Source organism: Oncorhynchus mykiss, chromosome 4, assembly GCF_057628025.1.
Source record: "Oncorhynchus mykiss isolate SJ-2025 chromosome 4, ASM5762802v1, whole genome shotgun sequence".
NCBI lineage: Eukaryota > Metazoa > Chordata > Actinopteri > Salmoniformes > Salmonidae > Oncorhynchus > Oncorhynchus mykiss.
In genome coordinates, this window is record NC_143025.1 from 8,944,835 (window position 1) to 8,961,249 (window position 16,415).

At 42.3% G+C, this 16,415-nt stretch overlaps 1 protein-coding gene across 3 annotated transcripts in view; it reads left to right on the forward strand.

Annotated features, from left to right (window-relative positions):
* The window catches only part of LOC110521233 (AT-rich interactive domain-containing protein 3B), a 29,144-nt gene that overhangs the window by 10,844 nt on the left and 1,885 nt on the right, over positions 1-16,415 (forward strand). For all 3 annotated transcript variants that reach the window (XM_090231064.1, XM_090231065.1, XM_090231063.1), the window contains 6 exons: positions 7,481-7,555; positions 9,173-9,245; positions 13,061-13,244; positions 13,585-13,871; positions 15,676-15,957; positions 16,164-16,259. In XM_090231064.1, coding sequence (XP_090087190.1) covers positions 7,481-7,555; positions 9,173-9,245; positions 13,061-13,244; positions 13,585-13,871; positions 15,676-15,957; positions 16,164-16,259 — 997 coding nt within the window. The remainder of the gene's footprint in view (positions 1-7,480; positions 7,556-9,172; positions 9,246-13,060; positions 13,245-13,584; positions 13,872-15,675; positions 15,958-16,163; positions 16,260-16,415) is intronic.

The window sequence follows — 16,415 nt, forward strand, 5'->3', positions numbered from 1 at the left end:
AGTACAATCTTTGTCCCCATGTGCAGTTGCAAACCCGTAGTCTGGCTTTTTTATGGAAGTTTTGGAGCCATGGCTTCTTCCTTGCTGAGCAGCCTTTCAGGTTATGTCGATATAGGACTTGTTTTACTGTGGATATAGATACTTTTGTACCCGTTTCCTCCAGCATCTTCACAAGGTCCTCTGCTGTTGTTTTGTGATTGATTTGCACTTTTTCGCACCAAAGTACGTTCATCTCTAGGAGACAGAACGCATCTCCTTCCTGAGCTGTATGAACCGAAACGGCTGACTTTTAATGGAATATCTACATAGGCGTACAGAGGCCCATTATCAGCAACCATCACTCCTGTGTTCCAATGGCACATTGTGTTAGCTAATCCAAGTTTATAATTTTAAAAGGGTAATTGATCATTAGAAAACTCCTTTTGAAATTATGTTAGCACAGCTGAAAACTGTAGTGCTAATTAAAGAAGCAATAAAACTGGCCTTCAGACTAGTTGAGTATCTGGAGCATCAGCATTTGTGGGTTTGATTACAGGCTCAAAATGGCCAGAAACAAAGCACTTTCTTCTGAAACTCGTCAGTCTATTCTTGTTCTGAGAAATGAAGGCTATTCCATGCGGGATATTGCCAAGAAACTGAAGATCTCATACAACGCTGCATACTACTCCCTTCACGGAACAGTGCAAACTGGCTCTAACCAGAATAGAAAGAGGGGTGCGAGGCCCCGGTGCACAACTGAGCAAGAGGACAAGTACATTAGAATGTCTAGTTTGAGTAACAGACGCCTCAAGTCCTCAACTGGCAGCTTCATTAAGTAGTACCCGCAAAACACCAGTCTCAACGTCAACAGTGAAGAGGCGACTCCTGGATGCTGGCCTTCAAGGCAGAGTTCCTCTGTCCAATGTCTGTGTTCTTTAGCCCATCTTAATATTTTCTTTTTATTGGCCAGTCTGAGATATGGCTTTTTCTTTGCAGCTCTGCTTAGAAGGCCAGCATCTCGGAGTCGTCTCTTCACTGTTGATGTTGAGACTGGTGTTTTGCGGATGCTTTTCTTTCAAAAACATGGACATATCTAAGTGACCCCAAACTTTTGAACGTGTGTGTGTGTGTGTACACATACACACACACACACACACACACACAAACTATGATCCCTTATTGCTGTCACCTGTTAAATCCACTTCAATCAGTGTAAATGAAGGGGAGGAGACAGGTTAAAGAAGTCTTGAGACATGGATTGTGTGCCATTCAGAGGGTGAATGGGCAAGACAAAATAATGAACATGGTATTATGGTACTAGGTGCCGGTTTGTCAAGAACTGCAACGCTGCTGTGTTTTTCCACACTCACCAGTTTCCCCTGTCTATCAAGAATGGTCCACCAGCCAAAGTATATCCAGCCCAACTTGACACAACTGTGTGAAGCATTGAAGTCAACATGGGCCACCATCCCTGTGGAATGCTTTCGACACCTTGTAGAGTCCATGCTCCGATGAATTGAGGCTGTTCTGAGGACGTGTAACTCAATATTAGGAAGGTGTTCCTAATGTTTAGTATACTCAGTGTATAGTGTGGAGAGGGGTAGTGGTGTGGAGAGGGGTAGTGGTGTGGAGTTAAAATATATATATATATATATATTACATGTTTCTTATCATTCATTTGGATTTATTTTGCATTGTGTAGTACAGGATGGTAATGTTTGAAAAGAGGTTTAAGATTCTAGAAATATCTAAAATGGAGTTAATTTTTTTTTTTTAAATGTCATCAATTTTAGTAGCTTTTATTGGGAAAAGCAATAATACAATAATGTTGTAGCAATCTGGTCTCTTCGAATGTTTCCTTTTTTTTTTTAAACAAATAGCTTTGGAGATTAATACACTCATATTAAACATCTCCAATCCAAAATCAAATCTAGAATCTGCTTTCTATTTCGCAGCAAAGCCTCCTTCACTCACGCTGCCAAACTTACCCTAGTAAAACTGACTATCCTACCGATCCTCGACTTCGGCGACGTCATTTACAAAATAGCTTCCAACACTCTACTCAGCAAACTGGATGCAGTCTATCACAGTGCCATCCGTTTTATTACCAAATCACCTTATACCACCCACCACTGAGCTGTGTGCTCTAGTCGGCTGGCCCTCGCTTCATATTCGTTGCCAGACCCACTGGCTCCAGGTCATCTACAAATCCATGCTAGGTAAAGCTCCTCCTTATCTCAGCTCACTGGTCACCATAACAACACCCCCCATAGCACACGTTCCAGCAGGTGTATCTCACTGATCCTTCCCAAAGCCAACACCTCATTTGGCCGCCTTTCCTTCCAGTTCTCTGCTGCCAGTGACTGGAACGAATTGCAAAAATCACTGAAGTTGGAGACTTTTATTTCCCTCATCAGCTAACCAATCGCTGCAGCTGCATCTGTAAATAGCCCACCCAATCTACCTACCTAATCCCCATACTGTTTTTATTTTATTTACTTTTCTGCTCTTTTGCACACTAGTATCTCTACTTGCACATCATCATCTGCTCATTTATCACTCCAGTGTTAATCTGCTAAATTGTAACTGTTCGCTCCTATGGCCTATTTATTGCCTTACCACCTCATGCCTTTTGCACACGCTGTATATATACTTTCTTTTTCTTCTACTGTGTCATTGACTTGTTTATTGTTTACTCCATGTGTAACTCTGTGTTGTTGTCTGTGTCACACTGCTTTGCTTTATCTTGGCCAGGTCGCAGTTGTAAATGAGAACTTGTTCTCAACTAGCCTACCTGGTTGAATAAAGGTGAAATAAAATAAAGAAAAAAATCAAAGTCTTGAAACGTGCAGAATGCACACACCACCCGACGAGAAACAACTTCCACAGTGCTGGTGCTGGGTCAGGGCCAGCCATGTTTAATCCTTGCGTGTGACCAGGCACACCGGCTAACCATGACATCACTGAGCTAACGCTGTTGGATAAAGACCCTTATCCGCTCAGATAACCCCGGGCACAGCAAAGGGCCAGACCAATTATTTCGACTTGTGGAGGGGAGAGTGGAGGCCCAATAAGTTGATTAAAGATCATTTGGATGAAAGATTTGCCCCCTGCCCCCCCCCCCCCCCCCCCCTGCTGTAACTGTATGTTTTAGGGATAAGGTTTCACTGCAGGAGCAGCTGCACCTCTGGTAATGAAGCTCATTACTAGAAAAGCTACGGACAATGAACACAATTGCATCTAATCGATGGCAATTTGAATGCACAGAGATACCGTGACGAGATCTTGAGGCCCGTTATCATGCCATTCACCCTCTGCCTTCACCTCATGTTTCAACATAATGCACGGTCCCATGTCGCAAGGATCTGTACACGACTCCCGGGAGCTGAAAATGTCCCAGTTTTTCCATGGACTGCATACTCCACTCCCAGACATGTCACCCATTGAACATATATTTTGGATGCTCTGGATCGACATGTACGACAGTGTGTTCCAGTTCCCACCCATATCTAGTAACTTTGCACCATCATTGAAGAGGAGTGGGACAACATTCCACAGGCCACAATCAACAACCCGATCAACTCTATGTGAAGGAGATGTGTCTCGCTGCATGAAGCAAATGGTGATCACACCAGATACTGACTGGTTCTCTGATCCACGCCACTACATTTTTCTTTTTAAGGTATCTGTGACCAACCGACGCATATCTGTATTCCCAGTGATGTGAGATCCATAGAATTACTGATTTCCTAATATAAACCGTTTTTATATTTTTGTTCACTATAGTTAGTGTATTATTGGATACATTTAGATTTTTAGATCAACTAAGTGATTTATATTGTGAAAAAAATATATAAGTTCCCCGAATACTTTTACCCTGATCTGCGTTTTGCTCTCTGTTGTTGTAGGGTCCTCTTATCTTAAACGAACATAAAGTGGTCAGAATTGAAAGCCTAGAAAGTAATCACTAAAAGGAGATGACTAAGTGGAGCTTTTTTGTCAATAGACAGATCCATAGTGGGATTTCACTATCTCCTCAACAGGGAAGCAGATTTTATTTTCACTTTATTACCAACGAGTCACTCAGATCAGGGCAGGGGCATCTGCTTCCTCGTCAATAGAAAGGTCCGGTCTATTGGTCGGTTGCCCGGGGCAACCAGACCGCCATTATTAGAATAATATATAGCCACTGGTTTGGCCATTACTGCTGCTTCATGCGACAGCTGTACTCACAGGGGTACTGTTACGGCTCGACAATACGGCCTTTACAATGGATTGGCTGTATCTGTCTGTATGGACGGACTGTTGTTAAAAGCGTAACACACAGGGAACCATACAGGGCTTTTCAATGGATTTTGTGTAGATGGACTGTTCCTAAAGAATAGCCCCCCCCCCTATTCCAGGTCTGGTGGTCTCCAGAACTAACATGTATCTGGCTACATGAGAGAACCGAAGAATAAAAAAACAACACAGGGAGCTTGAATAAAAAGTATTGTTATGCGGAATACAAATTAATCATCCATTTAAGTCGATCTTGCGAGACATTGATTCGTCAGGCGGCTTTTACAACAGTGATTTTATACTACATTTTCCAAAGCGACCACCGACTAGCTCCGTAGGACCATGTTGGAAAGGATTCATATCTCTGTAAATAACTGGTACATAATGCCCAATGAGGGCTTAAAAATGTTAGTTGGTTAGTCTTGAGAACACCTATAAAATGGTCAGAGCCATTGATATTTGTCCTTTTTGAATATTTTGAAGAAGGTACCCAAAAAAACTTCCCAAAATACTGATTCTTGAACATACTTTCGTCTTACTTTTCTGTGTTTTACATGTAAACACTCATCTGTCAAATGAGTGTTTCCTAAAGTCTACTAAATACAGTGATTTATAAAATATGACATTCTGCATTTTGTCAATTTCTAGAAATGTGACGAGAAACCTCCCCTGTACATAGAATGTTGACAATGGGACCATGGACATGAAGCCATTTCCAATATAACTCTACCTTGATGGAATGGGACATGATACTAAGGCTACCATTTACTTTTTGTTTAACCACTGTTTTGGCACATGTTCTATATCATTCTAATCCAGAGATATTACACTATATTTTGAAGTCATTAGGAGCATGTTCAAAATGTTATCCTCTCAATCGTGGGATCAAAATATATTTTAAAAAAAAATCTGATTTAGACAGCATTTTGGGCACATTTTTGGTCATATTTAAAAAATAATAATAATAATTTTAAAAAACATGATCTCTTTGATTGTATTTTCTACTCTCCATGAACATTTTAAGCCATCATTATGTAATTTACTAATGGCCCATTATAAATAACAGAACAGTAATTTTAGGGGACATTTCCACCACATTTCTGCATAAAGTTTAAAGGACAGTGCATTCAGAAAGTATTCAGACTCCTTCACTTTTTCAACATTTTGTTACGTTACAGCCTTATTCTAAAATTGATTAAAGTAATTGTTTTCCTCAATCTACACATAGTACCCCATAAAGAGAAAGTGAAAACAGGTTTTTAGTTTTATTTAGCAAATGTATAAATACCTTATTTACATAAGTATTCAGACTCTTTGCTATGAGACTCGATTGAGCTCAGGTGCATCCTGTTTCCATTGATCATCCTTGAGATGTTTTTAACACTTGATTTGTAGTCCATCTGTGGTAAACTCAATTGATTGAAAATTATTTGGAAAGGCACACACTTGTCCCACAGTGGACATCAGAGCAAAAACCAAAGCCATGAGGTCGAAGGAGTTGTCTGTAGAGCTCAGAGACAGGATTGTGGAGAGGCACAGATCTGGGGAAGGGTGCCAAAAAAAGTCCGCAGCATTGAAGGTCCACAAGAACACAGTGACCTCCATCCTTATTAAATGGAAGAAGTTTGGAACCAACAAGAGCTGGCTCCCTGGCCGAACTGAGCGATCGGGGGAGAAGGGCCTTGGTCAGGGAGGTGATCAAGAACCCGATGGTCACTCTGACAGAAGTCCAGAGTTCCTCTGTGGAGATGAGGAGGGGAAAAAATGAATGTCACTACAGCAACAAAAAAAACGTATTTAAACATGACCTAGCTGGGTGTGAAATTTAGTGGCTCTGTCACACTTTTGTAATTTTGTTTCACGTAGCCACTGGACTATGGTCAAATTTACTTTTAATATTACCCCTTATTCAGATCTTAACAGTACTTTATGATCAGAGTTTTCTGTATAATTGTTTCAGTGCTTGGGAGCAGAGCTGTCTGGAGTATGTCATTGTGTCCTTGAAGCCAGGGGAACAAACAAAATCCACAGCTGTGTAAATGGAGAACATCTCTCATGGGTCACGCTATGCAAATAAAGGTGAAGTCACACACACACACACGTTTCCATCCACTGGCTCTCCCTGAACCCTGTTTTGTAGCTGGTAGAAGATTGAGAATATAGGGCAAAGAGTATGGGGGTAAGAAACCGAGGTGTTAGATACAAAAGAACACAGACACTGGACAGAGGAACTCTGCCTAGAAGGCCAGCATCCCGGAGTCGCCTCTTCACTGTTGATGTTGAGACTGGTGTTTTGCGGGTACTATTTAATGAAGCTGCCAGTTGAGGACTTGTGAGGCGTCTTTCTCAAACTAGACATTCTAATGTACTTGTCCTCTTGCTCACTTGTGCACTGGGGCCTCCCACTCCTCTTTCTACTCTGGTTAAAGCCAGTTTGCGCTGTTCTGTGAAGGGAGTAGTACACAGCGTTGAATGAGATCTTCAGTTTCTTGGCAATTTCTCGCATAGAATAGCCTTCATTTCTCAGAACAAGAATAGACTGACGAGTTTCAGAAGACAGTGCTTTGTTTCTGGCCATTTTGAGCCTGTAATCGAACCCACAAATGCTGATGCTCCAGATACTCAACTAGTCTAAAGAAGGCCAGTTTTATTGCTTCTTTAATCTGAACAACAGTTTTCAGCTGTGCTAACATCATTTCAAAAGGGTTTTCTAATGATCAATTAGCCTTTTTAAAATGATAACCTTGGATTAGGTAAAACGACGTGCCATTGGAACACAGGAGTGATGGTTGCTGATAATGGGCCTCTGTACACCTATGTAGATATTCCATTTAAAAAATAATCAGTTTCCAGCTACGATTGTTAATGTTGTAAATGACTACGTCTACACTGTATTTCTGATCAATTTGATGTTTATTTTAAAGGACAAAAAAAATGTTTTGCTTTTCTGTCAAAAACAAGGAAATTTCTAAGTGACCTGAAACTTTTGAACGCGTGTGTGTGTGTGTGTGTGTGTGTGTGTGTGTGTGTGTGTGTGTGTGTGTGTGTGTGTGTGCGTTTTTATTAAGTCTTCGTAGGTTTATTGTATAGAAAGAGGAGACGGTGCTGACATGGCACTAGCACGGATTCAGACCCCTTCTGCTGCAGCACACATGCACTGGAGGCAGCAGCCCTTTTGTGTGTGTGTGTAACCATGTTTTTTTTTTGTGTGTGTTTACAGAAAGGCAGTGTGGGCTGGGCGGAGGAGAATGAAGGAGGCAAAACAAGAGGAGAGCCGTCCAGAGACTTCGCCAAGGTAATCAGATTTTAAAGAAGGATGTAAGCTGATGCATTAAGCTCAGCTAAACTAAAACTAATCCACACAGACCCGTCTGAGCAAAGCTAAGCTACATTCCGAAGCTCTACCCGTGTATTTAGAAGGAGCGGGACTGGTGTCAGGAAATATGGTGGAAACCCCTTCCAACTATGCTTGCACCAATCCAATGCCTTTTTAAATGCCTGAGTGGGTAGTGAACAAGTGCACACTTCTTGGAGGGTAGAGAGTAGGTACTCAGCCCTATACTCCAAACTGGATTCCTTTTTGATGATTCATTTTGTACACTTGATCTTGATGTGTTCTCCTATTTTGTCAAATGTTCAGTGTGGCAGTTGACAGCCAGTCTTGTTGAGATGAGTCTAGATTTTCTCCAATGGTCTTCGTGGGCCATCCACTGGATAGTATGTCTGAGTAGTGAATAAACATACACTTGTGTTTGGATGGTTATTAACCCAATGAGTCCCACCGTAAGTCTGGCCTATTTTGGACTTTTAAACCCTTTTTTTAATATATATTTATAAAAATTGTATATATTTTTTAAACATTTTGTGTTTGGGTGTCAATTCTGGGTTTATACCTTTTTTTTTATAGATTGGTTTCCTCTGCATCTGTATATACCAACCATTAGTGCGCGATTAACGGGGTCTGACGGCAGATCCCGATGGGGCTCGGGGCCGTGTCTTTTTATACAAAAGAGTCCGAAGGTTTGTAGCTCAAACCAATCTATGACAAGCTGAGACCCTCAAGAACACGCACATGTAACATGTTGTGCTCAATGACCCCACAAGCTACGCTAGTCGTTAGAAGGTAAGGGGTTCTTCTACATGGATCATAGGAAATCCCAGGACATCGTGTCTATACTACTGTAAGGGGGTTCTTCTACATAGAAGATCATAGGAAATCCCAGGACATCGTGTCTATACTACTGTAAGGGGGTTCTTCTACATAGAGATCATAGGAAATCCCAGGACATAGTGTCTATAATACTGTAAGGGGTTCTTCTACATAGAGATCATAGGAAATCCCAGGTCATAGTGTCTATAATACTGTAAGGGGGTTCTTCTACATAGAGATCATAGGAAATCCCAGGACATCGTGTCTATAATACTGTAATAAGCTCACATAGTTGATGTCACAAACTCCTGTCACTGACTTTGAATTTGTCAATAAAACTCACGACTTCAACTGTTTTGTCAAATTGTAGTGTTCTACTTGTATCCCTGGTTGTCCTGAAAAGACATCAGTAACTCTTCATTGTGAGGCTACATGTAATTGCTGGGCGGGCAGATAAATGAAAGTCAGATCAAGGAAAAGCCGATTTTTGGCTGTTATCTCGGGGCTGAAGGGGTTAACTAAGTTAGTTATAAAGTTGATTATTAAAGTGAAGGAACAGAGGTCTGGTGAATTTTGGGTTAAACTACGTGAGTATTTTTAAAAACCTCCCGCTTTTGGCTGGTTGTGACAATAAGTAATTCCTGCATGCAGAATCTATGAACAGAATTACTGTCTTAACTCATTTAGCAACGGAATCCCTAGTTTGAAAGCGACTATTTAACTCTGTGATAAAGTTATTAACAAGTTAATTTCCATCCCCAGCTGTATGAATTGGACAGTGACCCAAACCGGAAGGAGTTCCTTGATGAACTGTTTGTCTTCATGCAGAAAAGAGGTAAACCTCCAGTCTTTTTTTTTTTTTTTACTATAAAGCCAGTTCTGCTTTTGTCGAAAACATTGCACCTGTGGATTCCTCACTTGGAGTGAACATGTGAACCTTCAGTCGAGCGGTTTTAAGATTATACTGCACATTCTAAACTCTCATAGAATAGCGTAGCATGCCACTCATCTAAACTCTCATAGAATAGCGTAGCATGCCACTCATCTAAACTCTCATAGAATAACCTAGCATGCCACTCATCTAAACTCTCATAGAATAGCGTAGCATGCCACTCACCTAAACTCTCATAGAATAGCGTAGCATGCCACTCACCTAAACTCTCATAGAATAACGTAGCATGCCACTCATCTAAACTCTCATAGAATAGCGTAGCATGCCACTCATCTAAACTCTCATAGAATAGCGTAGCACGCCACTCATCTAAACTCTCATAGAATAACGTAGCATGCACTCACCCAAGACTTGTTTAATGTTCAATTTCCTCTTTCAGTTTGTGAAAAAATGAGCGACTCTTTCCAGAACCAATCTTTAAGAAGTAAGGATCGATCTTAACCTTATGTCCTAGGAGCCATGTCTGTGGGTTTGATTCCCTGGGATCCCTCTAAACGGGTTCCTGAAATTCCTCCAGCTTTATTTGTAGACTGCATTTCACGAGAAAATGAGAAAAATATGAATGGTTTATGAGTGCAATACTGCAGGAATGTCAGTAATGGCGGGTTAAACAGTTCAAATCCTCCAGTTCAAATGTTATTGAAGATGTCAGCTGTGATTAAAGCTAAGGCCATTCTTTCCGCCTTACAATAATGTACCCTCTTTAGCCCCCCTAACCATGCTTCTCCGTATGTTCAGTCTTTCCCCTATACTCAAATATTGATATTTTTCAAATGTATGTATATTTCTGCTTAATGCGCTTTTAAATTAATAATTGTTAGCTCAACGACTGGAAGTTTATGGGAACGGCTAGCATGTTATTGCGCTAACGCTATTAGCAATGCAAAGTAGGGTTATGGAGGGTGAGGAGGGGGGTATGAAGGGGGTTAAGGGTCTGGATTAAGGGGCCCCTGTGTTTCAATTAGGCCTGATGGATGAACAAGCCTCTAATTCAGGGCCTCTTCTTTCATACAGTGCCTTCAGAAAGTATTCACGCCTAGGGGTTGTTAGTGTGACTATATTACCGCCACACTGGCGGTCAAGACTCATGACCGCAGTCGAATTCCACGTGACCATTCGGTCACGGTAATGAGGTTTCTCCAAGCTCTGATGCTGCTTATGGTCATTAGTAGACATGACAGGTGTATGATAATGGTCCATTCTAAATCCAAACTAATTTCACACAAACAGCATTCGGAAAGTATTCAGACCCTTCACACTTTGTTAGGCTACAGCCTTATTCTAAAATGGATTAAATCGTTTTTTTCTCCTCATCAATCTACACAGAATACCCCATAATGACTAAGCAAACACAGGTTCGTAGATTTTTTTTTTGCAAATGTATTAAAAGTAATAAAAAAAAAAACTGAAATCACATTTACATAAGTATTCAGCCCCTTTACTAAGTACTTTGTTGAAACACCTTTGGCAGCGATTACATCCTCGAGTCTTCTTGGTTGTGACGCTACAAGCTTGGCAAACCTGTATTTGAGGTTTGAGGAATTCTTCTCCAGTTCTATCAGGTTGGATGGGGAGCGTCGCTGCACAGCTATTTTCAGGTCTGTCCAGAGATGTGAGATCAGGTTCAAGACCGGGGTCTGGCTGGGCCACGCAAGGACATTCAGAGACTCGTTCCGAAGCCACTCCTGCATTGTCTTGGCTGTGTGCTTAGTGTTGTTGTCCTGTTGGAAGGTGAACCTCCGCCCCAGTGTGAGGTCCTGAGCTCTCGGAAGCAGGTTTTCATCAAGGCTCTCTCTGTATTTTGCCCCGTTCATCTTTCCCTCGATCCTGACTAGTCTCCCAGTCCCTGCTGCTGAAAATTATCCCCACAGCATGAATGCTGCCACCACCATGCATCACCGTAGGGATGGTGCCTGTTTTCCTCCAGATGTGACGCTTGGCATTCAGGCCAAAGAGTTCATCTTGGTTTCGTCAGACCAGAGAATCTTGTTTCTCATGGTCTGAGAATCCTTTAGGTGTCTTTTTGGCAAACTCCAAGTGGACTGTCGTACCTTTTTACTGAGGAGTGGCTTCCGTCTGGCCATTGTACCATAAAGGTCTGATTGGTGGAGTGTTGCAGAGATGGTTGTCCTTCTGAAAGGTTCTCCCATCTCGACAAAGGATCTCTGGAGCTCTGTCAGAGTGACCATCGGTTTCTTGGTCACCTCCCCGACCAAGGCCCTTCTCCCTCGATTGCTCAGTTTGGCTGGGCGGCCAGCTTTTTATTTTTCACCTTTATATAACCAGGTAGCCCAGTTGAGAACAAGTTCTCATTTACAACTGCGATCTGGTCAAGATAAAGCAAAGCAGCGTGACAAAAACAACACAGAGTTACACATGGAATAAACAAACTTTACAGTCAGTAACACAATAGAAAAACCCGTATACAGTGTGTGCAAATGAAGTAAGGAGGTAAGGCAATAAATAGGCCATAGAGGTGAAATAATTACAATTTAGCATTACCACTGAAGTGATAGATGGGCAGATTATTATTATGAAGTGCTATTTACAGATTGGCTGTGTACAGTTAGTTATAGTTACAGTGATCGGTCATAGATGGAAATGGCTTCATTTTACGTATAATTTTATATCTCTGAGGTGTTGGACTTCGTTGTCAGGGTAGGGATCAATTCCATTACAAATCAGTTAAGCTGAAAATAATCAATTCAATCTTCCTAATTTATTTTTAATTTTATGTTATGAAACAGTGGTTTACAAGACAAAATACAGGTTCTTCATGAGCTGCTGAATAGACTTCTAGCTTTACTGTAGGTTTGTAGGCTAATGGACCCACAATAGAGGACATTGTTTGGGACAGACATCTACAGAAGTTTACTGGTTGTGCTACATGTTAGCCCTTCCTGCCCTTAATTCCCCACCCGGCAACAAATGGCATGATTTGAAAACACGTGTGTTTTATGTGCGTTTTACACACTCATCCCGATGTCTAAAGTAAGAAATAATCCCAACCCAACAACTGCCGTTTAGCCCCCTTCGTTAATTGGTTTTAGGATTGACTGTCAATCCTCACTCTCTTCCTCTCCATGACTCGGTCCACCTGCCATTTACAATAGTTCTCCTATTACCTGACTGTTTTAATCTGGGTTAAATAGGTGTTCTTCACGTTGGGCCCAGTAACCGAAAGGTTGCTGGATCGAATCCCCGAGCTGACAAGGTAAAAATCTGTCATTCTGCCCCCGTGCAAGGCAGTTAACCCACTGTTCCCCGGGTGCCGAAGACGTGGATGTTGATTATGGCAGCCCCCCCCCGCACCTCTCTGGTTCAGGGGGGTTGGATTGCAGATGCAGAAGACACATTTCAGTTGAATGCATTCAGTGTTACCCATGTTTCTCCAGGCACCCTGGTCAACCACATCTCCGTCATGATATCTGCCACCATCTTGGATCTGTAGACCTCTAGTTTCAAGTCTTCTACCTGTTTTTACCTCTTTCTCCAGGCACCCCGGTGAACCGCATCCCCATCATGATATCTGCCACCATCTTGGATCTGTAGACCTCTAGTTTCAACTCTTCTACCTGTTTTTACCTCTTTCTCCAGGCACCCCGGTGAACCGCATCCCCATCATGATATCTGCCACCATCTTGGATCTGTAGACGTCTAGTTTCAACTCTTCTACCTGTTCTTACCTCTTTCTCCAGGCACCCCGGTGAACCGCATCCCCATCATGGCGAAGCAGATTCTGGACCTGTACATGCTCTACAAGCTGGTGACGGAGAAGGGCGGCCTGGTGGAGGTCATTAACAAGAAGATCTGGAGAGAGATCACGAGAGGACTCAACCTGCCCACCTCCATCACCTCAGCAGCCTTCACCCTCCGCACACAGTGAGTCTACTCTGGACCATGTTCATTCTGCACCAAAACAGAAGGAAATGCTCCCGAAATTGAGATCAACGGGGGAGGTACTATGTGAACCTGTCCAATAAGAAATGTTTTTTATTTTTCCTTTGCAAACCAATTTATACCGTCTTCTTACAGTGTGCCCAAATGAACACAACCCAACACTATCTACAACTACCAACACCCCATCTACTCTGTAGATGTTAGTTGTTTTCAAATGAGAAATGATTTCTTTATAGGCAACAAACATTTTTCTGTTCATGATAGAAATGTACTTCTAAATGCATAACAAATCCAACCACTGCCTTGTCATACGTCCACCCAGGTATATGAAGTACCTGTACCCGTACGAGTGTGAGAAGAAAGGGCTGAGCTCTCCAGGCGAGCTCCAGGCTGCTATAGACGGTAACCGGAGGGAAGGCCGAAGACACAGCAACAGCCTGTACCACTTCTCCCCCTCCACCACCCCTGGCCACCCCCACCACTCCCTCCTCTCTCCCCCCAAGATGCCCCACCACTCCCTCCTCTCCCCCCTCAAGATGGCCCACCACTCCTCAGCCGGTCACAACGGCCTGCACACCTCCCCCAGCCCATCTCTGAAAAGATCCACAGGTATTTGTATACATATTTTAAAGGTGTAATTGTTTTTGGTATGTAGATTGGAAATCCACCATGGTGTTCATCTAGTGTGAAAGCTGCTATCATGTGACGGGTACCTTGTGACGGGCTACCTAGTTTTGAGATCACATTTACAAAGAGTTCATGTGTTATGACACCCTCTGCTGTTTAGTTTGTTTATTTTATTTAACCAGGGAGGCCAGTTGAGAACAAGTTCTCATTTACAACTGCGACCTGGCCAAGATAAAGCAAAGCAGTGTGACACGAACAACAACACAGGGTTACACAAAAAAACGAATCTAATGGCCATGCTTCTGAAACTAATCTAATGGCCATGCTTCTGAAACGAATCTAATGGCCATGCTTCTGAAACGAATCTAATGGCCATGCTTCTGAAACAAATCTAATGGCCATGCTTCTGAGACTAATCTAATGGCCATGCTTCTGAAACTAATCTAATGGCCATGCTTCTGAAACTAATCTAATGGCCATGCTTCTGAAATGAATCTAATGGCCATGCTTCTGAAACGAATCTAATGGCCATGCTTCTGAAACGAATCTAATGGCCATGCTTCTGAAACGAATCTAATGGCCATGCTTCTGAAACGAATCTAATGGCCATGCTTCTGAAACAAATCTAATGGCCATGCTTCTGAAACGAATCTAAAGGCCATGCTTCTGAGACTAATCTAATGGCCATGCTTCTGAAACTAATCTAATGGCCATGCTTCTGAAACTAATCTAATGGCCATGCTTCTGAAACGAATCTAATGGCCATGCTTCTGAAACTAATCTAATGGCCATGCTTCTGAAACTAATCTAATGGCCATGCTTCTGAAACTAATCTAATGGCCATGCTTCTGAAACGAATCTAATGGCCATGCTTCTGAAACGAATCTAATGGCCATGCTTCTGAAACGAATCTAATGGCCATGCTTCTGAAACGAATCTAATGGCCATGCTTCTGAAACGAATCTAATGGCCATGCTTCTGAAACGAATCTAATGGCCATGCTTCTGAAACGAATCTAATGGCCATGCTTCTGAAACGAATCTAATGGCCATGCTTCTGAAACGAATCTAATGGCCATGCTTCTGAAACGAATCTAATGGCCATGCTTCTGAAACGAATCTAATGGCCATGCTTCTGAAACGAATCTAATGGCCATGCTTCTGAAACGAATCTAATGGCCATGCTTCTGAAACGAATCTAATGGCCATGCTTCTGAAACGAATCTAATGGCCATGCTTCTGAAACGAATCTAATGGCCATGCTTCTGAAACGAATCTAATGGCCATGCTTCTGAAACGAATCTAATGGCCATGCTTCTGAAACGAATCTAATGGCCATGCTTCTGAAACGAATCTAATGGCCATGCTTCTGAAACGAATCTAATGGCCATGCTTCTGAAACGAATCTAATGGCCATGCTTCTGAAACGAATCTAATGGCCATGCTTCTGAAACTAATCTAATGGCCATGCTTCTGAAACTAATCTAATGGCCATGTTTCTGAATCTAATGGCCATGTTTCTGAAACTAATCTAATGGCCATGCTTCTGAAACTAATCTAATGGCCATGCTTCTGAAACTAATCTAATGGCCATGTTTCTGAATCTAATGGCCATGCTTCTGAAACTAATCTAATGGCCATGTTTCTGAATCTAATGGCCATGTTTCTGAATTGAATCTAATGGGCATGTTTTGAAAAATGGTGATTGTTGAATGTGAGTATTTCAAATGTTGATATTTGAGGGGCGATTAATCTATGAAAAGTTCTCTCCCTCTGTTCCCTTTCAGAGGAGATTTCAACCCCCATGCTTCCAAGCCGTCTACCCATGGCCCATGCTCTCTCCCTAGGGCAGCAGCAGCAGCTAGCCCAGGCCGCCACCTTGGAGCACCTTCGAGAGAAGCTGGAGAGGGCTGCTGGCGGAGGAGAGGGTCCAGACATGAAGATGGCTCGTTTGGCCATGGAGGAACAGCAGAGAGTGATGCAACAGGCGTTCCAACAGAACCTTCTGGCTATGGCCTCTCACTTCAACCCCGGCATGAAGCAACTCAAACTCAACAACAACAGAAACGGTTGGTACTGGGCTGGGTGTGTTGGCTACCAGTTAGTTGTCATATTCTACCACTTACGTAGTCGGGTTTAGCCTGTTCTCAGATCTGTTTGTTATTTTTCTAAACTCCATTTGCAGCCCATTGTCAAGCCAAACATAAACATTTACTCACATAATTGAATTTTAAACATTAACAGAATGTCTCATTTTGTCTTTGTCCCACCTCAGAGAGTACCACTGAACAAGACCTGTCTCTCAGTATTTCCAGTAGTGGGGCAGCCAGCATCAGTGTGTCTGTGGAGGTCAATGGAACTCTATACTCAGGTGAGAGTAATCAAATGATTAGTAATGCTGTATTTCAGATTCTTGAGACATTTCGGACCCGTTCAGAAACAACTCCGATCCCCTTATTCCTTAGGCGGTGTGGCATTGAACTTGTCACACTCGCACAGAGGCCCACTACTGACCAACAAATGTGTT